This window comes from Chaetura pelagica, unplaced genomic scaffold, assembly GCF_000747805.2.
Source record: "Chaetura pelagica isolate M959 unplaced genomic scaffold, ChaPel_1.0 scaffold124, whole genome shotgun sequence".
Classification (NCBI taxonomy): domain Eukaryota; kingdom Metazoa; phylum Chordata; class Aves; order Apodiformes; family Apodidae; genus Chaetura; species Chaetura pelagica.
This window is the reverse complement of record NW_009952891.1, coordinates 766,649-793,799: the sequence shown is the minus strand read 5'-3', so window position 1 is coordinate 793,799 and position 27,151 is coordinate 766,649. Positions and strand designations below refer to the sequence as shown.

Here is a 27,151-nt window from a genome sequence, read left to right as displayed (position 1 = left end):
ACCACACTCTGCTTTAGCCAGAGAGCCCCTCCTGGAGTTGTTTTGGCCTCTTTGAACAAAACACATTTAATAGGGGATAAAAAAAAAAAAAAGAAGGCATAATCTTCCTTCTGCGAGACCAGACATGGAAAATGAGCCAACTAGACACAGGCTCTGTTGCCCACCAGAGTGGGCCCTGAGACCAGTTTGCTGATTTCTACTCAAGACCTACTAAAATCCCTAATCACCAAAGGGTTAATTCCAGAGGGGTCAGATTAAGGCATAGGTTCCCCTAGAAAGCCAGGGAGAGAGCAGGGCAGAGCTCAAGCAACCAAGACAGGTCCCCAGAAGTAGACCCCATTTGCAATCAGAGGGGAAATGGCTGCATAACCATGGGAGAGACTCTGGAGACCAGAGCTCTGCCAGGACTCAGTGATGCAGAAACAGCACTGACAGCAGCAGGAACCTTGGCAAGAGAGAGCAGCCTGATGCTGCCAGGGAGTCCCCTCTCACTGCAAAGGGTTCATATGCCCCATTTGTTCACCATCCCTCTGTAATAATAGGACAGGCCAAGCCTTTAAAGGCATCTAGGTTTTGAGGGTCAGACGGAAGAGTTTCAAAAGTGCTGAGAGAGGCTCCTTGTCTTGAACAAACATGCACATCACCTTTGTGTCACAGCAGCAGCCCTGCACAAAGTCCCTAGGGTGATGCTGAAAGCAGTGGGCAGTGTGAGGGACAAATGTTGGTAGCTTCTTGGCACAGCCTATTTTCTGGAGTTTTGCAGGAGCATTCAAAATGCATCATCGTGTCTGAATTTCTGCACAAAAAGCCTTTTCATATCCCTGCAGGCAACCCATCCCATCACCAATGGCTCTGAAAACACTGATTCACTGACAAAAGCTGTTTGGGGATTTCATAGCAACAAGCACTGTTTGGGTGAGAGAAACACAGGCAGAATGAGCTCAGACTCTGAGAAGGAAGCTAACTCTGCTGTATTAATCATCAGGATAACTGGCCAAATCTCTGTAAAAGCCCCAAACTGAAGTTCATCAGCCCACATAACTTTCCTTTTTCAATCAATCTTATAATTCACAGTTCCTCTCCTCTGCTATCAAATCACAAAAGAAACATCTTCTGTTTGCAGACAGAGCCACACCCTGTCTTTTCAGGGATTACCCTTTTGGGGGCTGAATGGATTTTAATCTTAAAAGAGATTATCTGGGATCACCTTCAAACGTATTTTTTTTTAAAAAGCCATAATTCATTTTTACATGTTTAATAGAAAATCTACAGAACAAGAAGGCTGACAAAGCATCCCAAATGCAGAGTGTTTGGCTAACACCTGAAATCAGCCTGAAGGAGAGAGGAGGCTCACTCCAGTGATTATATTGCTAAAAGCTTTCCTTCCAGATGCAGGCCTGGATGGAAAGATGTCTCATGTCTTTTACTTACATTTCCAACCTGTTGGCACACAGTGATAACTGATTAGCTAGTTTCACATTGAATGAAAGAGGTCTGCTCATTTAACAGCACAAAATAACCCTGGAAAAATCCAAGGCCTTTCAAAGAGACAGTAAGACAGGCTCTACCAGACCTGCAGAATCTGCCAAGTAGTGCCTGACCTAGACCAGCCTCCACTGGTCACCTTGGTGGTTTCATGATACAAAAGCAGCCAGTCGCTTTTGCAACAGCTCCACATGCATGGAAAGCCTCACCCAACAGTAATTCTGTACATGCACCTTCACCTCTGAGCTCTTGTGGCAGCATCTAGAAAGCCACTCTGAGCCAGCAGCTCTGGCTCAGGGGAACAAGAAGCCAGACAGAAGTAGAGTGACAACTTTACCACCAAAACACTGAACAACCAACCACTGCCAGGTGCCCTTCTGCCCAAATCTGGATATCAGCTGTGACTAACTTGAGAACTGGAGAAAACTGTTCTTCCAGATTGAAGTGAGCCTGAACAATCATCTCTAGGTAAGAGAGAGTGACCATTGATGGTTAGCTGTGGCAAACTAGACTTCAGTGGGAATTTGGTACCTGCTAACATCTAGCCCTAGAAAAAAGCTCAAGCAATGCAGGCATCCTTAGCTGGCACCATGCCCCAAATAGTGTGCTCTGTGCCATCACTGGAGATGTGCCTCACACCATGTCCACTTCTCCCAGCTTTAAATTTATTTCTTAGCAACTGCAGCAAGTGTTTTCACAGGCTTTGCCAATATGTTCTGCCCCTTGTCCTTCTGGACGTGAATAGTTTATGTGGTCTATATCCATTCTCCATCTGCTCCTCTTGAGCACTGATGGAGCTTACAGACAGGTCTGCAGAAGAGGCTTCCCTGCAGCATCTGTGCTGTGCTGGCTGTTGGAAATGCTCAGAGATACAGGGTTATCCTCCTGCTTGGTCTCTACTCAATGAGCCGGGCTCCTTGCTGAAGCCAAAAGGGCTGGGAGTAGCTTCCCAGGCCTGTCTCCACTCACTCAGCCATCATCTGGCATGGCAGGAATCCACAGCCACCCTTTTCTGGCTGAAACACCAGGACCATGACAGAAATAAAACACATTTTTCATTGCTTAATTTAACTAACAACCAACTCTAAATGTCATCCACATCCCTTTCATCCTTCCCCCCTCCCTGTGTTCCCTTTTTCCAGTCTACTGCCAGGGGGTCCTCTCTGCCACAGCAGCTGGATCATTCCCACTGGCATGGATCAGCCCATGGCCACCCCCTTCCTCTTCAGGTGGGGAGAAGGGGGTGGCCATGGGCTGATCATGCCAGCGGGGGAGCTGGAGTGTGTTGTCATGCACAGTGGCACGCAAGGCCCTGGGAACAACACCCTGCTTTGTGCTGCCTGACAAAAGCAGAGAAAAAGCAACTATACATCAGCCCATCTGGGCAGTTTGGGACAGGCAGAGGGAAGGTCAGCCCTGTGTCTTGGAGGGACAAGATCCAGCATTCATTATGTTCTTCCCTCTGGGAACCAAAGGGAATATTTGTAAAACCCTTGAGTAACGTGTTCAAAAGGCAATTCCTGCAAGGATTCTTCAGGGTATTTCTCTTTCCCAGGCCTAAAAATAACTAGGACCAGCAATAGGTTTAGGAAAGGGGAAGGAAAAGGAGCAACCCAGAAGCACTTAATCCTAATTTGTTTCTCACTACATGAGGATGGACTTTTAGTTAAAACACAGCTTGTTTTGCCTACTAAAGCATAGGAGCTTGCTTTCTCCAGTCTGGATTACCCAGTTATTTGACACAGGCACTCTTCAAGGTCTGACTTGAGAACTAAGGGCTGTCTGGGCTCAGGAGGATGGCACCTTCATAGTCACTGGGGTAAATGGATGCTCACTGAAATATTTTACCAGTCTTTTTCATTCAAACCACACTGTTTAATCAGCTATTAAAACATCTCTCTATTTTGCAAAAAAACAGACTCTGAAGACCTGCCTTAATATAAGACAGAACAGTCAATGTCTAATATTGCCATTTTAATCATTAGGTAACTGCTTTGAATCCTCAGGTTAACCATTCCCTCCATTTAGGCCTAGAAAGACAGTTTTTTAACTTGCCACTCTAAAAACTCAATTTTATATCTAGTCCAACTGAATGTCAATGCACCTTCATACTACTTCCATATCTCTGCCAACAAGAGCTCCCATGGCTCCTAATGCCTTCCAGATGCCCAGCAGAACAGTCCCACTTGCAGTATGTCTCTCAGAACACACAAGTGCCTATTCAGTATTTGCATGCAGCTCCTCTCCCACTCCCACCTTCTGACACACTCCTCAATCCCCACTGGGCTCTTACACAAAGCACAGCACGTTTTCCAGATGTACAAGGCAGAGGCCACATCTACCACTGCCTTGCTCTCAACAGGATGGCCAGACTTATTAAAACAGAAGGGAAAAATTAAATTCATTTTGTTCAGTGGCAGCTGTCATACTTTCCCATCTGTTTGTTTTTTTCTGCAGTTATCCTACTCCCATCAAGGGAGTATTATATACATACAATAATAATTAGAATGTACATGATGATAAAGAGTGAGTGTAGTGAAGGGGATGCAGGGAGGAAATGGGGGAACACTCCTATGTTATGAATGGAAAGATCCCTCCTTTTAGTCCACATTTGCTCCTCTAGGCAGGGTAGAGAGATGCTACTGCTTCTTCTGAAACAGATGAAGTAGCTGAGACCACAAAAGTGCCTATTCAGTATTTGCATGCAGCTCCTCTCCCACTCCCACCTTCTGACACACTCCTCAATCCCCACTGGGCTCTTACACAAAGCACAGCACGTTTTCCAGATGTACAAGGCAGAGGCCACATCTACCACTGCCTTGCTCTCAACAGGATGGCCAGACTTATTAAAACAGAAGGGAAAAATTAAATTCATTTTGTTCAGTGGCAGCTGTCATACTTTCCCATCTGTTTGTTTTTTTCTGCAGTTATCCTACTCCCATCAAGGGAGTATTATATACATACAATAATAATTAGAATGTACATGATGATAAAGAGTGAGTGTAGTGAAGGGGATGCAGGGAGGAAATGGGGGAACACTCCTATGTTATGAATGGAAAGATCCCTCCTTTTAGTCCACATTTGCTCCTCTAGGCAGGGTAGAGAGATGCTACTGCTTCTTCTGAAACAGATGAAGTAGCTGAGACCACAATGAGGCCACGGATGAGGGGAAGCCACAAGCATTATCCCTTTCTCTTGGTTTGCAAATAAACTTTGTGCAGAGTAGCTGGGTGACGAAACTTTGAGACTGTACAAAGAAAGCCTCACACTGAAAGCAGGCACCAACTGCAGAGCCAAGTGCACAGTCTGTCAATGAACGACATGTGCTGACCCAAAACTTTCAGGTCATGCTCCTGTGCTTTCACAGGAGGTATTGAAGGGGTGTGAATGACACTGAAAAAGACTAGAGCTCCATTCTGGTGTGCTCTGTCGTTACATCTAGGCTGTGCCACACAAGTGAAAGGAGAGCACAGTGACTGGAACTAACAGCCATGGTCAGCAGAAGGAAGGACAGCTTCTTTGGGGTCAGGGTAGAGGAGATGCAAACTGCTTCTTTTCCAGTAAACACACTAAAGGGGAAGATGAGTATCCCTATTGTATCAGCTCACAGGATCTGACTGCACCCTGGTGCGGTCCAGCACCAGCAGTGCGAGCTAAACTGGTTGCTCTGCAGGACAGGCCCAGGTTGCATTGGTTCCCTGCAAGTCCAGGTGACACCACACAGCACAGTGAGCTAACAGACACCTCACCACTATGGGAAGGGGAAAAGAGCTTCTGCTTTCCTCACTCACATCCCCAGCTGCAGAAGTGCCTCCCTCATTCTGTACCAGCTCTGGAGCTTGTTGGATCTCCCCCTGCTAACCTGGCAGAAAACGAGTGCAGCTGAAACAAGCTAAGTGAATAAAGCCAAGCTGGGCAGAAGCCAGAGCTCCAGCACACAGGGAAGAGGGAAAGGAGGAAGGCATGTGTGCACACACCTGAGATTGGAAAGGGAAAACAGGGCCTCCTCTCAGCAGCACCCAGATATCCTTAGAACAGCTGAGCTGTATGCCTAGGCTCATCCCCATGCTGTTGCAACACTGCTATCCAAGCAAGGCAGGTTAAACACAGGGAAAGGGAAGCTAGCATAGAGATCCCTGCAAGAATACCAAAATCTTCCAAAATTATAATCACAAGATCACCAATATACAACAGAGTTCAGCTACAATATCCTCATCATCATCACAGGCAAGAAAAGAGATCAAGACAACAAGCTCAAGAAGAATTCCTGTCTCTAGCATGGGGGATGGCTGAAAGCACTGGCAGAGCTGGCAGGCAGCACCCACTGGACCTTTCCTTCTCACTGGACACAGACACCAAAAGCAGAGTGTGGACAGGCACTTCCAAGGCAGCCTTGTCCTTGCTCGAGGTATTGTAGGTTGTTTGTACTTCCTACCAGCCAAATAATACCACAGCATCCCAAGTATCAAAATGTCAGTGTCTCATTTTTTCCATCTACCCAAAGGAATGGAGCAGCTCCACCCATATAAGAGTAAGCAAACAACAATAACTTCGTCCTCTTTCAAATCAAGCAGTACAACTTCACATAAAAACAGGAGGAAGGGCTTTTTAACAGCTTCCCTCTTTTGTATCATGGTCTTTATTAATGCCTTCTGTGCTCTCTGCCCATCCAGAAGCAGATGCCAAAAGGAGGGAGCCAATCCCATGCCTAAGACAAGAATCAAATGGGATGGATGCCATGAGACCATAACAGTTTCTGCAGAAAATACAGCCCTTCCCACAATACTGACCTTCTAGCACAAATGACCTTCAGAAATACAGAGACACTACAGTCAGCATGATGAAAGCACCAGATAACAGACCACTAGTGAAAACCTTTTTGAAGATCTGAAGATTAAAAGAACCCTATGTCCCCTCCTATGTACACAAAGCATAAAATTACAGTGAAAGGTCTCAACTTTTGCACTTTTTCAGCTGCAAAGAAAGCAAGATTTGACCAGAAAACCTTTTTGAAGATCTGAAGATTAAAAAAACTTAATCTCCCCTCCTATGTACACAAAGCATAAAATTACAGTGAAAGGTCTCAACTTTGTTAAGTTTTTTTCAAAGGCAAAGCAAATACAATTTGACAATATTTACAGTTCAGAGTACAGTATCTTGTGCACGGTGGAAAAAAAACCCCACCTACATTTCATCAGATTAATTGCTCTATCGACTAGATCTGGTAATTACAATTGGAGCCTGACTACTTCAAGCCAGGGACTGGATTCATCTCCCTTGAAAGGCTAGTTCCTAACAAAACAATAATAAAAAGAGTTCTACACAGGTAAATCACAGTAGAATAACATATATTGATCTGAAAACATGTCAAAAGTCTCTCTGGTCTAAACTCCCCCAAGAACTGTCATGCTTATCTTTATCCAGAAGAAGCTTGCCATGACTGAAAGCAGCCCAGCAGTGTATGGTGGCCTCCATCTTCACACACATCTTGCCAATGTGTCCCTGACTCTTCTGCACCCATAGACCTCACCTCCCCTTTCCACACTGTAGAAGGCCCTTCCATAGCTTTTCACAGCACCATCCTTCCTCCTTCCATACATGTTGAAAGGACAGTGAAAACAAGCCATGCTTTTCACCTTTAGGGCCCCATCATGGACAGGTGAGCACCAGAGAGCAGGCATGCACTCTGAAAGAGCCATGGTAGCACTCCAGCAGCTCTGGCAGACATTGCTCACACGTTGTTTCAAGGCACAACTGCAGCAGTAAGTAGCAGATTTTATTTGTGTGTTTTAACAGAAGTAGGACCTCTGAGAACAACCAGAAGTATTGAATGAGAAGTATTAAGGCAAGTAATTAATTTTAAAAGGAATCCTAAGAATAAGAATGCCTCCTGAAGCTACTGCAGTGGGAATAAAATGAATACTATCAACTCAGCTTCAATTTTCAGGACACTGATTTGTCTGTAACTGCAACCAAGTACTGACTGCTCTTCCCCTGCCTCTCAAGGTGGCAGCTGACCAGTACATACTATTGGGATTAGACACTACCTCATTACTTATCATTATCTCTGATCATAATCTCTGCCAACCTGTAATTACAACAAATTCTTCTCTCACAATTGTGCCTGTGTGCGCAGTTGATGTTAATCTTCCAGATATTTGACCAGTGGCTAAATTCATGGAGCCAGCGAGTCATCTGAGTATGAAGCCAGGAAACATCTCTACAAATCAGCCAAAGAAACCTGCCTGTGCTTCCTCTGCCACAACAAGCTGTGTTCAGAGGTCCAGGCTTCTTCATTTGGGAAGTGTCAGCCAGGAGACCTCACATTATGGAGCTCTTTCTTGCATTTCACCAGTTCCCAGAAACGCCGCAGGCCATGAGCTCTGCGTGAGCAAAACAACAGCTCACAGGTCCAAAATCCATATATTATTGTCCCAAATCTGAACATCAAAATGCTAATCTTGTAACACATGGACTTCTGCTGACTACATGCTGAGTCTCCTTCCTCTAACAGCCTTTCAACAATTCCAGTTTCACAACAAAACCTAAGTGAATAGATAGTTTGCTTTTAAAAGCAGATTGTGAACTTAAAGCAGATGGAATATAATAAAATTTAACATGATTGTGAGGCATCCACAAACTTGCTCTAAGCCCTACTAATTGATGACAGTTTTCAACAGACCAAATGGGAGTTTCAGTTTTGCCTCCTGTGACACTCAAGAAATTTTCTAATTTTCCTGTTAGAATTGTGCTTTGCTACCACAGAGCATCCACCCAGCTTCACCTTGAACATCCCTCCCAGATTTTTGGCAGGTGGATACGAAACAACAAATCACATAGTTGGAAACACAGTAACTGGCAACTTCTGAACCTGCAATAAGGCTCCTGACTAGGTGCTGCAGAAGCAACACCATTCCTTTTTCTCATCAGCAGGAGAACGAGGAGCTCTTGTGCACAGCCTATCTCACCTCCTGCACAGGTGGAGCGAGTGGATTCTTGAACTCTGAGAGTGACACTGGGAGGGAGAACTTGGAGAGCATGGAGGGCAGGTTGTGGCCCCGGAACTGGCAGGAAAACGCATCCGCTAGCGGAGAGTAACTACAGAAAAGAGGGAGAGGCAGAAATCAGTTTTATATTGCTGGTCAGTGTAACACTTATCCATTTAAGCATTACTGAAGTGCCAATTTCCAAATGAAATATTGTCTGTGCAAGGATAGTTCATGGCATGTTGCATCCTGCAAAAGCAAGCAAGGAGCATGTTCACTTTCATCTTGGTGTTACAATCAGCCCCAGTACAGTATTCCAGGTGTGGAGGGAATCCAGAGCAGAAAAATAAAAATTATAAGAAGTCTAGACCTGTGCAGTCCCTGATCACAGGAACAGGGATTGGGCAGTAAAGAGAAGATGGGGATGGACAGGATACACACACAGTCTTTGAATACAGAATCATAGAAGCGTGCCATTTGGAAAAGACCTTCAAGTCCAGCAGATGCAGATGTGACTGCTCTCCCTGCTGATGCTGGAGAGTCAAGTTAAATATTAAGAAAACTGTCTGTCTTGGGATTTCCATCTACCAAGGTCATCAAGAACAGCACTGCCATATATGATGCAGTCACAGTTGTTTGTGAATGACCTCAAGGTCCCCTCCAGCCCTATTTTTATACTCCCATCCCAGAATTTTTTACTTAAAACTACTTTTCTATAATCAAGTTCCAACAGAGATTCTAAAAGCATCTCAAAACCCAACACAGAAAGGGTTGCCAATCTTCAGCAGAGCAAAAACACCCAGCAGTGCCTCCACATCTCCCCTGCACTGCTGCTGCCTGCTCTCAAAGTGGCCACATTGCCTTCTGCCTGTGAGAAGGTGTTTCAGTATAAAATGCCATCAATATGAAACAATACAACAGTGACAGCAGCACTACTCTGATTTGCTATTTCTTATTGATCTCAGGTGATGCTGTGTGCTAGATACAGAGCAAGTTCTATGAAACACTCATTTATTTCACTTCATCATACAGTATTTTTGTTTCCATACTGCTTCAGGTTCATACAGCCTTTCTGACAGGGACCCTCAGTCAGAAAGCATCCTAAAAATACTACAAGTAGCTTCACAGAGAAAATATTGCTTCCAAGGCCCACATGGCTGCAGAAGCTTATTGATCTGCCATGATCTTACCACACACAAATTCTTATGTGCCTTTCCAGATTCAGAAACATGGTTTGTGTCCAGTGAGACAGGGAAGGAAAGCCTGTCTGGACGTCTCACCACTTTGTTGCTACAGCCACACACTTTCCTTCTACTTACAGACAGACGCTGGCATTTGGAGAGAGCATGTAGACGTTGTTCTCACACAGAGGATAAATAATAATTGCTTTTCCCCAGTAAACAAGGTGTGCAGCAAGCTGGAAAACCTGCATTGAGAAAACAAGGAAAAATTAGGGGAGCAACAGCAAAATTCAAACTCTCGGCAAGAGTTCTACACAACGACAAAAAAGTCTTGTTTGAGCTGAAAGGAAAGAAGGATGTTCCATCCTTTCACCCTGCCTTCTGAATAAATTCCTTGCTTAATATAACATATGGCATATCAAAAAAACATTTGACAAGGTTATGAATTTCCAGAGGTTCACTTCACATTTCTAAGCAACTTAGTATTTCTTGCCTTAAAGGGATTTATTCAAACTATATTGACTTTCGTTCAGTTACTTTTCATGCATGCCCCAAAAAACTATTTTTGTTTCTGCACAAAATGCATTAGGTGTTACATATGAAAAAAACCCCAAAAGAATCAGCCTATCCTATGATACAAACATAAAGGAAATCAACACTGCCTTTTTACTGCACTGAGATATTTTAGTAATGAGTTACACAAAGTATTTTAATGTCTTAAACAAGCCAGTGGTTGTTAATGGCTCTGGAAGAGCCACATAAGTAGCATCTGTGAGACATAAAATCCAGCCTGTACCATTAGATGAATTTAACTTTGCTTTTTTGTGGAGAACAAAACTACAGAAGCAGGAGGGAATTTCCAGAATTAATCCCATAGCTACATAATGCCAAGTCACACCACAGACTGCTGTAAGCAGACCTGGAAATTTTATTACCAAACAGGACTTTTGGAATAAGAAGGTGTGGACCTACCATCAGGAGCATCCAAGATGACAAGCCATGTTCTAGTCCTCTGTTACACAGACCATAGATTGCACCCTGGATTGGAATTGACCCTCAGAAGCATGGAGTGCCTCACCTGAATCATCTAATATAACCATCAGGCCTGACAAACAAAGGTCCACAACGACCACGGTCTCATGTCTCACATGATTGCTGGAATCTCCTTCCCTTCACTGGCACAAATGCCCGTTTTCAAGGGCTTGTCACATCACCTTGAGCAATTCAGATTTGGAATCTGGTTGCCAGTACTGGGAAGGCTTTTGGAATGAGCTGCTGGCTTGGAGAGACCAGCTCAAAAACTTTTGCCCAAGCCTAAACTAGAGCTTCTTCCTGGGACTCTGCAAAGTCCAAGACCAGCACACTAAGGGCAGTCGATAGGTCTGCACAGGCTCTCAGAGCTCTTCAGCAGAAAAGACCCAGGGGAAACAACATCTTTGGCCATGGTAGTCCTAAGCTTTCACTTGTATTTTGGGTGCCTCTGTTTGCACACAGATATCAACGTGGCAGAACCAAGACAGACCACTGTGGTGCAAGTCAGGACTACCACTGGTTCTGTTTTAATTACTTAACAGGCAGGCACAGGGAAGACAGAGTTCTACAACTCACACTTGCACTGTGCGCTCTGTGCACACCCAAAGAACTGACATGCTCCTGTACCACAGAAACCCCTTGGCACCCAGAAAGAAAAGACTTCATGATTTAAAAGAATTTGAGCTGATGCTGACAGCTCCCCATACCTGCAGCAATGCCAAGTCAGCATCTTGAGCCAGCTGCTGCAAATTCTTCACAGCAGAGGTAGTTTTAATTACTCTCACCAGGGCAGGAGAGCAGTCCAACGGGAGCTCATTAAGCAATGACTTCTCATCATTTAAAAGTAATAGGGCATGGTAAGGCCTGCAGAAAAATAGAATACATTTGCACAGTAAACTGCAGTGTTTCCTGAAGGCTAAGTTGTTCCCAGACCATGACACCTGGGGTCAATCTATTGGTACAAAAACAGAAGGGTTTTTTTCCATTCCCAAATATCATCCATTTGATGTAAGTGGGTTCAGAATAACCTTGGGTTTATGTCACCTTGGGTTTATGTTATGCTCCCTACAAAAAGGGAATAGAGAATTTATGGTAACTGGATGTCCCAGTGACCAGAAAAAAGACTGCACTGTGCTGGCATGCAATTAAGCCTGGAGAACTAGTCTGAAAACTGCTCATCTGCATTACTGAAATACAGAATGGAGCAGAGATGGGAAGAAAGTGAAAGTCAGTCACTTTTGCTGGTAAAAAGTTGTAAATATGGAGTTCAGAAAAAAAGATATGACAGAGCCTGAGCCCAGCATCATGGTACCACTGCTTCAGCTTCAGGGAGTCTTGTCTCAGCCAATGCACTCACCACAGCTCAGTGTCACACTCTGAAGCACAGAGCTTGCTCTTACCTGATAGATTTCAGGCTTCTCTCAATTGCTTCAGGGGGTATGAAGTTTGTGGCAACGTAATGGATTTTATGAGGCAGGCAGAAACTCACTTCCAGCCAGTTGTTAATATGTAAACGGACCACCCCTGTTGTGCAGAGACTAAAATAGGGAAAATAAATACATACAGCATTTACCATGTATAACTAAAGCAAACAGTGGTTCAGATTCACCACAGGAATCACATCAGGATACATAAAGACTGAATGTAACTAGTCTGTCCCCAGACTGGACCAGCTGATTCTCAGCTGCAAGGGCTTCCCTAACTTGCACTTGCAGAGCATTGTCCCCTATGAGGCTTGCAGGGGGGTTGAAATACTTCATCCTACTGATTTTCTGCTCCCTCTGCTCTTAACATTGTGGCAATATCTCAAGTTAATAGTTTCTTGAAGATCTGCTGCAAGGCACCGGAAAATTCCCTAGACTAGAGCTGCAAAGGCCAAAGATGAATTTGGCACAATATTTTCAACTCTAATTTCCATCTTCCTCTCCAAGGAAAAAGAAAAGCAGATGTCTGTATTGGGCAAGGGGTGTTACAAGCAGCAAGCTTCCACAATAACAGACTCCTTTGGTTCTGCTTAGGTTGTTTGTTTCCTACTAACGTGCTCCTGCTTGTCACATGAAATCACAAACGTGCTTGTTAAATGGTTTCTTCATTCTAGGAAACCGCAGCGACTGAGCTAAGCCTTTAAGCTCACTTCAGACAACAGGACTGGAGTGGAAATGATGGACATCTCAGGAACAACAAAGTCTGTTCAGCCTGAAAGCAACTGTAAGTCTCTTTTGCTGAAAAAAAATCCAGGAAGTTGGAAAAGCAGAGCAACAAACATAAAACTCAGGTAGTTTTACAGAAGTCCGTAAATCTAGACAATAGATGAAATATACTTAGGTAGGTAACTACAGCTTCTTAAAACTGGGTAAAGACACCACAAGGGTAAGCTAGCACCACCTCACAAACCTTTACCATGCTGCCCTCAAACCTTCCTGCAGGCAGGAAACACCAGCCTGGGCACAGCTTTGTCAGAGGCAGCAGGACTGAGCAGGGAGGAAAAGGCCAGGCCCAGGCACCTGTCCATGTATCCTGAGCTAGGAACACAAACCTGCAAATCAGTCCTGAGCAACAGCTAATCTTGTCAGCACTGGAGAGCTAAATTATTATATCCTTTGATTTAAAACTTTGTTCCAAAAGATCCTTCTTTTTTTTTTTTTTCCCCTTACTAAAATGAAATTCCAAAGTTTGCATTCTGAAAATTCTAGTCTGAATTTTAAATTCAAGTGTGTTGAGACTTGCAATGTGACTGTTGTGTTGGTAACACCCTTGAATTTCCCCTCTGCACAAAACATTTAAAAACATGCCAGGAACAGGCTGGGAGCAAATACATGTCTTGGAAACTCTTCATGTGGTGATTTAAACACTTATACCTAGCATTCAGTTGTAGGCCACAAACTAACATGCTCTTTTTCAAGTTCATCTGGTTGTACACAGGGTTTAAAGAGACCTGAAAATTCAGCTTTACAACAAAAACACTGGGCAGCTTTGGCTGCTGGTGGGACTATTCACCAAACCACAACAGAGTGGTGAGAGAGCAAACACCATCCCATCCTGTCTCCTGCATGATCAGACTCATTAGGGAAAATTTCACTGCAGAAAATGCTTTTCAGAAGCAGAGGCCAAGGTTTTGTTCTCAAATATATTGCACTGACCTCCAAAAACATAGATATTTTTCAAGTTGCAATGGAATAGTTACTATATGTGTTTTCCTTTTAAAGAAAAAGGAACTGAAAGGATGAATATGCTTTGATGCTACAGCCTCACACCCCATCAGAGGCTCCAAACCCTGCAGGAAGATGCAAAGCCCAGCAAACACCTCCATTTTTTCTTGCATTAAAAGCTGCAGCTCCAGGAACACTTTATCCCACCAGCCATACACCAACTGATAGATAAAGCTTGATTCTTCCAAAATACCTCAAGGTAAAGGGTACTCTGAAGCAGCAGTTACCCATACCATCTACTGGGCCAGATCCTCACAAGAGAAAACCAGACAATAAGTGAATGAGACAAGCAAGTCAGGAGACTCCCTGAAAGCTACTGGGGTGGTTCAAACAGTTTACCAAAAAGCAGCAGAGATACATGAAAACATTAAGTACTTGCAGGGGTATTATCCCTGTCTAGTTTAACATTCAAGAAACAGAAAAAACAAAACCCAAAAAAACCCCATTTGGTTGCTTTAATTCTTTGGTCCAAGTGCACCAAGACAGAAACTTTAATTACATAATTACACTTTACACAGCATAATTTTGTCTACAGTGCACTATATAGCAACAGCCTAGAATTAAAGACAACAAGAAAACCAGGTTTACAGTTCTGATCTGAATCTTCATTTAATTCTTCTACATTTGCATTCAGCCATACAGTATAAAGCCTTCATTATAGTTTATGTTTAGGGTTTCTCCTTCACCTGCCCCTCCTTGCATAGAAAACAATTTAAGTCTCTAATAATTTGCCAAGGGATAAGCTACATTCTCCAACAGCAAAATATGTGACTGCCCTTAGCTAGCCAACAGAGTTAAATAATTCCACCAATGTAGACACAAAGATCTATGCAGCATGAAATACAGTCAAGTCACAGAAAGTGCAGCACTTTTCCTAACTACTCTTCACCTGCTTTGGTGATTTTTGGCAGTGCTTTTGGTGATTTTTTGGCAGTGCTGCTGCACCCTGAGCCTTTTCACCAAGTTGACATTTTTTTCTGAACTAAGTGCTGTCATTCCAAAAGCTCTTTTCAGAGCAGCCATGTACTCTATTAAGGGTTACACACATTAGTTTACATCTGTCTACATGGAATTTCATCTGCTGTTTTATCAATTAACTGGTATCCAGAGATCTTGCTGCAACTTTTTCTTTTTCCCACAGACTTTAAGGTAACTGGGCAAAAATAGCCTCATCCCCCATATTCTAGCTGGCTGTTAAACCCTGGAAGGCATTCCACTTTATCCCATGAAAAGTTGGCTTTGACACTTGTTTTTTTAATCTCTTGTTAGATAATACATGGTGAGACATCCTGAGGGAAGCATGGTGAGGGATTAGGATACTGAGAAGGGATATAGTCTAAAACTGAGACAGGGAGAAGTAAATAGGAAAAAGCTGGTTTATGTCTCTCCCTCATAAGACCTACAAGACACCTCATGATACTAGAAGAAGTAAAGTTCAAAAGAAATAGAAAGAAACACAGAAACTAGTCAAGCCATGGAGCTCTTTATCAGGGGATGCTGTGGTTGTTCAATATTTACTCTGGCTCACAGCATTGTGAACTAATTCCGGGAAGCGAGATCAGCTGAAGGCTGCTGAATATACAGAAACCACCTCCAGAGCTGCAGGAAGCTGGGGAATGTTTTTGGGAATATCACTGCTCTTTTGCTCTAGTCTGCTCTGCCTTGAACAGCCACTGTGAGCCACTGCCCCAGAATAGGAACCACAAAGCTGGCCAGTATCCCACAGAACTGCAGCCTGCATTTTCATAACTATTGGCAAAACAGAAGAGTTAAGAAATTTTACATATGCACACTTAATTTCATGTCTATCTTATTTATATCAGAAATTAATAGTCTGTTTTCTCATTTGGTGGAGGTGAGTTTGCAGCTTTGGAGTTTATTTTTGCTAGGGGTTGTGACTACTTAGAGCTTTGAAATACTTCACATTTCCTTGTAACAGACACATTGACCATAGTGTGATTGAATAACTGTAGTTAGTTTATATTTTACAGTAGAGCCACACAAATCACATCAAATCGTTCATTAAATCTCATATAATTATTCCACTCCTTCCAGAGCTGCTGAGACAGGCTAGATCTACCAGTAGTTCAAGTCCCACTAGGCTAAAAATGTGCAAAGGCTCTTTGTGTTTTAAACAGAAGAAACAAACAACTCAATCCTCCCCAAAAACCTCCCCATACTTTCATGTTTAATCCAATATAAAGCTAAGAGAAGTTGGCTATAACAGGCAGTTAGCTAGTATCAAGCTGACATCATATCTGCAGTTGCAAATAAAACATGGTGAAAGCTCTTTTATTTCCTTTAATTGAACTTTTTTGTACATTTGTCAGCACTGGAGTTGCTTTCTTGGTCATAAAGCCATTGCTTTTCATCCCACACTAAAGCTGAAGCTTGAGAACAAGATGAATGAAAACTACAAGATCTGATTTCTGAACTAATCAAAAAGAAACATTCTAGATTTCTCCATTAGTCAAGGAGAGGTCCCAGAACCTACATGTTGCTAACCTCTAAACTGTCAATTTAATACCAAATACTCCTATGGCAGCATAGCATGACAGTCATATTGATTCCTGCCTTATCAAATACAGGCATTTCATTCAAAACACAAGGGGCATTTTGAACTATAAAAAGATTCATACACTTGTGGTTTTGTACAAGCCAGATTGTTAAGAGACAAGTAGGGTCTTGCCTGAAATACCTCAGCACCATCTACAGGAAAAAAAGGGCCAGGCAGCACCTCTGGAACAACCATGGTATTTCAAGAGGTCTTGGACTGGAATTGCAGAAATCAGCAGACACTGTAAGTGCTGGCTTGAACCGAGTTCCCATCTGCAATGCAAAATGCTCTCTCCACCTTACTCTGCTGTTCCCCTGTGCCAAAGGCTATGCCCAAAATCCCAGTGCATTTAAAACAGCACATTGTCACTGCATGCATTTGAAGATTCACTGTTCCCAGCAGTTTTTTCTCCTCTAAAAGAAACAAACTACATTGTTCCATCTTCTCTCTTGGGTCATTCTCACTCCTTCACACACTCCAGTGGCCCAAATTCTTCTTGAAACATTGTGCCCAAAACTGGAAACAGTATTCAATACAGCAAGGGATGTACAATCCTCAGCTGGACTGGTTCCCATCTTACAGACAAGAGTTTTCTTATGCATTTTTATCTATACATTTTTTTCTGCAGCCTCACGTGACTTGTGGTTAACTCTCATTTCATAAAAGACCACAAAGATTTCACTCCAGAGCTGTTGCCACCCAGGAATTCTTTGCCTTGAAGTTGCAGAATAAAAATCCTATTTCTAGACCATTTCTTCTACTTGAGCAAAACAAATTAAATAAAATTAATTCTCTGCCTGCCTGGAAATCTGACTGCAGGTGTAATAAGTATATTTCCTATTCTCTCATATGAAAACAATACTGCAGACCACCACCATATTACCCAGCCAGTCAACAACACTGTTAACTGCTCTTCCAGTAGAGCTTTCCAATCAAATGCTTGTTTGACCAACACCTTCTTCCTTATATTTGCTTATGACAGTGTCATACAAAATTGGCAAAATGTAACTTGCACCACTCCTCCCTGACTCACACTGCCTAAATGAGGGAAATTGTGTTATTTTACATCTGGGGGGCAGCACCTATGTGTGTTTCTCCGTGGTCAGTCTATTCCTTCTTGTGTCACAGAAAGGGTTTATTAGCTCATTTCATGAGCTCGGGCTGTGTTCCTCCAGTCACAGCTAAATGCCACAAGATGTCACTGTGTCACTAAATGTTTGGAAACAAGATCAGGGTTTGCCCAGTCACAAACATGTAGCCCTAGAGGAACAGAAAAAAGTTAAGTAGTAGGTGATGTTTAGTCTTAGAGGCTACATAAAAAGAGTCTTATTTTAAACTTAGTGCAGGTTTGGGGCAAGTTGTTTTGAAAAGTACACAACATTACTCCCAAACAAAGTGAAATTCACAGCTCTTCAACATAATGAAGAACAGCTTATTAGAAGTTTTCTAATGTGCTTTGCTCTCAGAGCTTCACCTTACAGGGTGTTTTAATTATTCCCTTTTCACCAAGGGAACCACAAACTAAGGAGGTTGAAGGGTTTGTCTGATGACATACAATATGCTCTACAGCCAATCTAGGAACTTCAGAGTAATTCTCCCAAGTCTTGACAAACAAACTAAGGGGCACATCATCTTCCTCCCCATCAAAACGTTCTGTACTCCTTTGTCAAGGCCTTTCACCACGTGCACACCCTGAATGGAGGTGTCTGCTCCACTGACAGACAGAGCAGAAGGATGCCTGAGGGAGGAGGTTGGTGCTGGCTCCTGATGAAATCCAACACTGACTTCACACTCCTTTGAAATCCTTGCCAGAATTTTTAATCCAGTCAAGAAACAGCACATTACACACAAACCCACTGTCCACACATGCCCAGAGTAAGCAAATGAAGCCAGGGCATTATCTGCCCTGCCATCAGTGCTGGGTGCAGCACCTTCCTCTCAGCTGCAGGTTTAGAGCCCTTCTGTGGCAACATGACATCCATATTTTGACACTTTTCAGTTCTACAATTTACTTGTCTTTATATTTCTCCGTGCTAAGGCAAAAAAGAATAGTTCTTAAAGCTATGACAGACATCACCAACTTTCAAGAACCATAATATTTCCAAAGGGAGACCAAGGCAATTATTAGGATAGCAAATTATGCAAACATTTCACCTGACAGTGGCCTTCCCATTGTTCCACCTGGTCTAAAACCCGAATCACAATGAGTTTACAGCATGAAGAAGTGAATAGTATCCTAAGGAACAAGGCCAGGAGGTTTCAGTGAGAAGCAGTACACCATGAGGAAGGAAATCCCACCTACCTGTCATATGTCTCTTTGAGATCTCTGGCCAGCTTGCATTTGGGCAGGATGTGATGAAAAGGTGACTGAGGCCCTTCTGTGGCTAGGGAAGATTTCAAAACAAGAAAGCAAACAACTGATTTAAAAGCAAAGATAGTTTTATCTTCCCCCACTAAGTATAAACCAGTACCTTTGGGACAGAATTTCTATATTTTTAATCTACAGATCTCTTTCAAAGCTTGTACAATAACTCAAGTTACATGTTAAAATAATAATAGTGAATAGCCAACACATGTAACTTTGAATTTGACAAGTGATGATTTTAAGTGTTTTTGTTTGCATACAAGCTAGTTTTAATTTCTAATGCTTGAAGCAAGATGATGCATCACTGCCAGACAGAGTTCACCTCAAATACTGCATATTATTATAGTAAATTACTTTGAAGTACAGTCAATAAAAATGCTTTGTAACTGTTTGCTAGCTATGGTAACAACATGTAAGAGTAAAATTTCCACACAAGAAGTCTGGTGACTCAGCACACAGCATTAGAGCATGGGAAACCTGCTCTAGGTTGGGCGAAGCAACCGACATGAGTTCTTCCATCTCAGCCTGACAGGCAGATTGAATTGTGATGGTTCAATGCCCATTCTACAGTGATGTCATTGAACTAAGCTAGCAAGGAAAGTAAATATGCTACTTTACTTCTAAAGCTGACATCTCTGCATAGACATAGTGATCTTGCATGAGGCAAAACGCAGTCAAAAGCTGTCAGAATGCTAAGAGAGCACCACAACTTGTTCATACTGATCCCAGTCACAGTAAGAGGGCACAATTGGCACGTCCCTGAAAAAGTACTCCTGGAAAAACCTAAGCTCAGCACTCACTTTCTGACATGGCAGAGACTTCATCCTGAATAGCTAGGATCAGCTTGGCCTCCCTGGTCAGGTACTGGCAGCGACGCTCCTCATGCTGCAGGACGATGGCGATTCTGCGGGAGAGGTTGTGCAGGCAGTTGATCACTGAGGGGTCTGCATTGGCCTGCAGGAACACAGGAGGGAAAACAGCTTGGCCACTCATCCACACTCACATACATGGAGCTGCAGGGATGGGACAAGGAGTCTAAATAAGTATCTTCAGTAGATAACCAAAATCAGCTTCTTTGCGACACAGAAACGCAAGGAATTTTCTCTAGCAGCAAAGCAGAAGCTCAGAGATGTCCCGAGTTAGCGAGATGACTGAGGGATTTCTAAGCTTGCCTGTGTGCATCAAATCAACACAGGACCTGCAGTGGGTTACTCTGCTCTGCTTTATTCTGTCCAGTTGTTAGTGGGCCTTCTGCTAGCAGAGAGAACAAAGAACTCCATTTCACACAGTGAGAAAAGACAGCGTCGAGCTGTTTGACAAGGCAGAAAAATCAGGATGTTCAGGTTAAATTCACTGATATCAGTAAATTATATCAGTGAATAATATCAGCACCAGGACTGTGGTGTCTTTGACACAGCTCATTCACTCCCTGGTGCTATACTGATGTTTGCTTTATATACTGACTAGACAGCAAGCAAGCAAGAATCACCAGCTAATGATCAAAAAACTGATCCAAAACCAGAATGAACTGGGATTTACATTTCCAAACATCTCACAAATGAGGCTTATTGCTAACACTGTCTTGGTGCAAGTCCCAGAATGAAAGTGCTGGAAAAATCTATCATGTAGGTCCAGCTGACAAGGGGGGGCAGTCGGTGGCTCCTGTGAGTAAGCAGCTGCTTCATGTTTGTTAAGACTTTTAAAGGAATGTACAGTTCTAGCAAGTGATAATTTGGCATGTAAACTAGCAAACCATGAGTCATCACTTTTGGGTTTCCCTGTTCTTGCTGAGTCACGACACGTTGGTAACCCTGAAGCTTAAACACAGCAGGATCAGTGCTGATAGCATTCGGGACTTTGCTCTGTCTGCCCACTGCAGATGGACCCTCATCTTTATCTCAGTGCCTCCACCCACCCTCTGCACTGCACTACACCCTGCTAGGAAAAAATTTCCACTTGCTTCTTGTGTAGCACTTTCCAGAAACCTGTCAGCTCTCTATGAACTAAGTGTCTCTTTTGGCAAAAATGATTTAGTGCTGCATCACAGACAATTACATCAGTGTCACTACGGTGCCAAAATGCAAAAGAAGCACGTTTTCCTAGGAGAACCAGTAGGAATTAGATTCTAGGAAAATGTGTAGTCTTCATTGCACTTCACCAATCCCTTGCAATGCTGTGAATGAAGAAGCATTGGTTTCAACACTTCTGCCTCCACATGACTCAATGTGCATGAATGTTTGTGCCTCCATATGCATCTACACACACAGTGCTTTATCAATGCACCAAAGCATCAGAACTTTCAAAGCTAATGTCTCTCAATGTGTGAAATATAAAATCAACTCCAGTATTGCAGATCTGGCAATTCCTGATCTCACAATGTCCCAAAGCACAACACCAGATCCCCAGCAGAAATCAGGGAATGATGTGTTGCTTGCTGGAGTCATTGTCTTTCATGAAACCTTGCTCTCCAACTGAGGAGAAGCCATCCAGATTATGGCCATGTCCACTTTAGACAGCACTGGAAAGCCAGGGGTAAGAAAAGTACTAGTGCTGAAAGGAAAAAAAATAAAAATCGTTTCAGAGGCAGGGAGCTGGAGGCTTTTAAATAATGATACTATATCCACTTGGGCAAAGAAAAAACAACAACACACTGCTATAAAGACAGCTGTTCCAACTCCCACTCTTACTTTCAAAATGTTTCTTCACATGTGTACATGCCACAGAAATAGCATGATGGCTCCACAGATGCCAAGGAAAAGAAACCTAGAGCTCAGAAATCAAATGCTAAAACACAAAAGAATTTCTAGGGTTTTATACCACCAAATTAGCCAAGGCGGGTTCCCTTAATAGAGGTATCAAGATCTAGTCAATAGAATAGGCCTGAAAAAAATTCCAAGCAAAAACTACATTATTTGCTCCAGGTTCTTTTTAAAACCTACTCCATATTCACTTCTACCTTCTTCTCATTTGGAATGCTACAGCTGCTGCTCCTTGGTTGTCTTCCTTTACAATGATCTCATTGCTACAAGGAGGCAGCTTTCAAACACTATTTAATTATAAAAAAAGCCTAGAGGCACTGAGCAAAGGCACGAGTGTCTTTGTCATACAGCATGAGTAAGGGTTCAAAGCAGTGCTGTTCTGAGCCAGAGCAGGTTCCTGGGCAAGCTTGCATTGACAAAGGCCATGGTGGGGACCTGACTCCTAAGGCTGGCCACAGTGGCCTCTGGTCTGGAGCAGAACCAGAGGTCTGAGCTGCACAGAGTCACCAGGGCTCAGCAACATGCTAGTGCAGCTCTATGGATCTGGCCCAGTCCTGGGCAGGAGTCCTGTGTAGAGCAGCCCCTGCCACACAGGCCCCTCAGACCCAGCTGCCTTCTTGCACAGCTTAGCTGGATAAGCCTCAATTGCAGGGTCTGGAGAAATCACAGCCCATTAAGACACGGCACACACAGGGCTTGCAACTGGGCTAATTTCTATTTTGCAAAGTGGCTTCTTGCATGCCTTTACACTCTGCATATTTAAAACAAAAAAGCTACCAAAAATATCCTGAGAAAAAACAACTGTACTTTTTTTCCACCAGGCTGGAAAGCTTTCCCACTTGCCAGTGTCATATTCTACATTTTTTAGGTTTGTTGTTTCAAATGAGTATATCCCAATGAAATCAGGCACTGAATGTTTCACAAGAGATTACTGGAATGTGAGCCTACTGCATTCTCCTATACATCAGCAGCATATCCCACCATCAGATAGAATGAAGACAGTTCTTACCCTTAGTGCAAACACCACATTGAAGAGAATCATAGTGGGCATCTCTCTCTTTGGTGAGGGATCAGTTTTGGATACCTGAAAAATATTTTTTGCAAAATCCCATAGGCTTGTGTCAGTTGGATCCAGTAATAATGGGAAAAGAAGAAAGAGAAAAAAAAAAAAAGAAAACCAGAAAAGCCCAGCCAAGTAACAGTCTGACAGGAGAGAGCAGACAAATTTGACCTGTAAAAACAGAACTATGATTACTTTCTTATTCCAGTGTCACAGTTATTCTACAACTCTGCCTTTTCTGAGAAGCTGTGAAGACTGAAACTAGAGCATTTTGGTCAAGACCATGGAAATCAGTATCAGTTAGATAGCAGTCTTACCAGGTCTCTTTACTATTGCATTTTAGCCTCCTTAGGGATCCTAGATTTAAATTTTCCTTAGCACAGTTGTTATATCTATTGTTACATAAAGACAAGTCAATAGATTTCTCAGTCTCAAGACACATCCATTCTTCTTTTCCTGCAATGCCCACTGGGATGGCATTGTGCTACAAACTGATGCTTCTATCAGAAGTGTCCATATTCAAGCTTACACACTTCTGCAGTACTAAAATAAAAGCCTTGATTTTCCCCACATGCAGGATTTCAAACACATTTTCCAGCCCTCTCCATTCTTTCTGCAGCAGAGAGCTTCACCCCTAGTGCAGGCACAGACTTTCTGCTGGGGAGGAACACATAAGATGGAGCCACAAGATGGAGCACAAAATCCAGAGTACATTCCTGCCACCCCGGAAGCTCCCTGCTTAACACCCATCCCAAGTGAAAAAAGCTATAACCTGCCAGGCCAAACACCTAGCTAACCTCATATCTAGTCTCTACCCAACATATGTGCATAGGGCAGTGGCTGAGATGGGGCAAACACAAAGAAGCTGGCAACAGCAGAGCTGTATCCACCCTTCCTGACAGGTCCCAAGCATCAGCAACCTACTGCTTGGCAGTGAACTCCAAGATGTGAGTGCTTTCACTGATTCAATAGTCTTAAAAATTAGAGAAACTAAAAGAAGTGATGCATAGCTTTGTTTTTTCTAAAGTGTAAGTGAAGTTGTATCAAAAAGGCAGTGATGGGAGGAGGGTGGTGAAGCCAATTTACTATGTTTATTCCCATGTTGTTCCAGGACACCCTGTGAACTTCAAGTCAGACTCAAAAGCATTTTTGAGTGTAGACACTACTACTTGATCTTCTGATCAAAGATACTACCACCATTTACATCAATTGGGACACAGGCTACATTTCATATCACCTCTTGTCCAGAGAAAAGAAGAAAAAGACTAAGCTGGAAAAGAAAATGCTGAAGGAATTTGAACAATTCAGAATATTGCTACATAAAAGGCAGCCTGGCACATGGGATTAAATATTCGTGCTCTTGTAACTCCTGAATTTCATCTGAGGAAGAATTTGCTGAGCTGTCCTATGCATTAACTGACTGCAGCATGAACTCCAAAGAAACCCAAACCAGACTGTCAGGTTACTTCAGCTACTGCTCCATGGGAAAGGGGCTCCATCTGGCTTCCTAACTGCAAAAGGGGCCCAGATTTACACTCAGACAAACCTTCAGAGATGGCTGCCACATCTAGAAGGTTCTGGATACTAGAAAGTTCTGGGGTGCCTACTAGGGTGATAAGACACACCCAGAAAGAAGATCCTACAAGGAGTAACAAAGAGGTGTTTACAGCTTTTTGTAACTTTTTTTACCCAGATGCAATTTTATTTAGACAAATTGAAAATGAAGAGGCATTTCATGCAATTAGAATAAAACTGACTGTGAAGGGGAGAGAATGTATAATCATATGTGGTGAAAAAATGCAAATACAAGTTTTTAACCTCATTTACACCACATTTGTGTCTTTCAGACAAGATTAGCAACACAAAAGAATGTGATACTGTGGCAGAACAGGCTACCCTGTCCAGGCTCTGAGGGCACCAGAAGTTCTCAGTGGCCCTTACCAGCCCCACTTGAGTCCCCACACACACACCCATGACCCAGGAGCCCTGTTTAAGCTCAGCCCTGGGCTGCAGGTGTGTTTGTCTCCAGCCCTGTCTCCTGGATGGACTTTCAACCTGCATCTGGGCCAGGATCCTTTTACAGACCTTGGGCCTGGCTCACTGCTTGCCTTGCCTGTGGATGCTGATGTACTGGCACAGCTTGGAGATGCTTGAATTCTTTCTTCCAAACCAGCTTAAACATTGGAGGACTGAGTCTTAGTGATCTTTTGTTACATTTCTTGTAGACTCATAACTGAGTTTTGAAAGTAGAACACTAGCCAGCTCCTCACTTGGATTAAAGCAATCTAGTCCTCTAAATATCAAGCAGCAGTTGCCAACAATCTGTTTGAACCTCTAATTATAGAGAGAAAGGCTGGCAGAATTGGCAAGCAGATTTTTTTTTTTCCTTGAAAAAATGAATGACTTAATAAATTTGATTAAAAATGAGACCAAAGCAGCTCAGTGGCAGAGATCTGTGTTGGATCCAGAAATTACCAAAGCATAGTTCATTCTTACAGTCTATCAGGAAGAAGGAATGGGACAGGGAATTTTTTTGCACATAGAAGCACAAAAATATTTGCCTAGATTTAAGAAGGACCTTTTCCATAGCCTAGGTGGCAACTGCTTTCATTCCATGCAGCTAAAACACAGGCCAGGGAACAAGGTCTCTATGTAAACAGCAGCCTTTGTCCACAAGAAAATTTTAGACCTCTTTCCAACTGAGCCTTATGAATCATCATCAGCACCACTAACAGTTAAAAGCTAAACAAGGCTGACATGGCTTCCAGCATTTGTGAAGGTTTTGGCTGTTATTTTTATTTTAACTGCCATCCTAATTAGAGGTGCTAAAAAGCTAACTTGCAATAACTAACATAGTGAGAAGCAGCTTTTTGAGCTAGTCTGCTTAGCATTACTTCTTTTTACCCACCCTGCTTTCTACATTAAAGAGAAGGGGGTTTCTGTGGATCACCAACACAGCTCCCTCAGTTTGTCACCCACTGTATTTATCTGGACGGAAGTCAAAGACAACTTTGAGCATCAAAAAGTAAAAACAGGGTCAAAAGCCAAGAGGTACGTTCTGAATTCTGAGTTTCCCAACTAAGCCAGGCAGTTTGAACAGAAAGCAAGTCCCCAGAGCAGCCCTGCTACCATACCTGCCCAAGGGCATGCTGGAGCAACGTGGGATGGCCGACAAAGCGAACATTATCAATCTTCAGTTCAAACTTTTTGCCACACATATCAGACTTGGTAGCCAAAATTGTTGCCAGGATGACATCCGAAAACCTTGAAGAACAGAAACAGAAGTTAATACCATTTTCAAAAAGATTTCCCCCAGAATATTCCTCCAAATACAGATACATACAACTTGTATGTTTTTAAAGTATTGCAAGTTGTGTCTAAACTGCTGTACCTGGAGTACCACCAATTATGCAGAATTAAGAACCCCTTAATTACATCTCTCAGATCATCACAATTATAAAACAGGAAGCATTCACGACAAAGACTGCAGGGTCATGCTTATTTAATTACATGCTCAGCAAAATACATTGGAAAGATTAGATGCAGTTTGCTTGAATATAAAAACAGCTCCAGTTAGCCATTGCCTGGATTTAGCTGCAGGTTAATGAACTTACTAAGCAACTATGTATTGACACAGCCTGTCACTCAAGCACAACAGAGGTCTTTTAGCCACCCAGTATGGCAGAGGGGAAGGCAAGAAAGAGCTGATTCAAATAGGAGAAACACACATCCAGTGCTTGTCCTTCCTTTCATTAGTGAGACTCAAAAGTTACAGAGCAGATCTCAAGCTGTGGCCAGCAGACCATCAGCACCCTCCTGAGAGCTGCCTGGCCTCACCTGGGCTTTCTCATGTGATAAACTAAATTGAAACAGATTTGTGACAGGGCAGGCCTTTCTCAGCACTAACCGTGGTGTCACTGGATTGGTCTGGATCAGTGGTGGGAAGAAAGCAGCTGCAAGACAGGAGGCTAAGTATCTACAAGGCATCTGCCTGTAAAATACAGCTATTGCTGCAAAAATGGGTAAACATCTAGTGTGACTAGGGAGGAATTCTGCAACTGCTCTTTCCAGTAGCCTTGCAACATTGGTCTGGTCTCTATAAACACTCAGTTTCCTCAGGGTGTCCCTTGAGACAGTGGAGCTCAAATGCACAGGAAGAGGACTTCAGTTAGCTGCTGGAGGGAACTTGTTCTAGAATGGGAGCAGTGCAAGGTTTAGTATCAGCAAGTTTTTTCCTCATCTGATTTCTCAGAGGCTCCCACTTAAGCAGAAGAATTTCAAACCAGTTTCTGATGAGAGCAGTTTTTTAAGAATGAAATACTTATTTCATTTTTTTAATTTACATTCAGGGATGTGTGTCCCTGTCAGACCATCCCCCTCCAGCAGGCAGGTATCCTAGATAACCCCCTATCACTCAGAGAAAAGGGCAGGCATGGGTGTGTGCTGCGCTCACCTTATCTCTTGGCCACAACCGAGCCCTCGATGCCCAGAGAAGGAATTAATGAACCATATTCCTG

The 27,151-nt window shown here is 43.0% G+C and overlaps 1 protein-coding gene across 3 annotated transcripts in view; it reads right to left on the bottom strand.

Moving 5' to 3' along the window:
- Positions 1-27,151, bottom strand: part of NPRL3 (nitrogen permease regulator-like 3 (S. cerevisiae)) — a 40,982-nt gene that overhangs the window by 6,971 nt on the left and 6,860 nt on the right. For 2 of the 3 annotated variants that reach the window (XM_009995489.1, XM_009995490.1), the window contains 8 exons: positions 25,769-25,898; positions 22,584-22,658; positions 19,616-19,769; positions 18,753-18,834; positions 12,085-12,222; positions 11,392-11,548; positions 9,791-9,897; positions 8,454-8,583 (listed from right to left, as the gene is read on the bottom strand). In XM_009995489.1, coding sequence (XP_009993791.1) covers positions 8,454-8,583; positions 9,791-9,897; positions 11,392-11,548; positions 12,085-12,222; positions 18,753-18,834; positions 19,616-19,769; positions 22,584-22,658; positions 25,769-25,852 — 927 coding nt within the window. In that variant the 5' untranslated portion in view covers positions 25,853-25,898. The remainder of the gene's footprint in view (positions 1-8,453; positions 8,584-9,790; positions 9,898-11,391; positions 11,549-12,084; positions 12,223-18,752; positions 18,835-19,615; positions 19,770-22,583; positions 22,659-25,768; positions 25,899-27,151) is intronic. The other variant, XM_009995491.1, reaches the window with a different exon arrangement.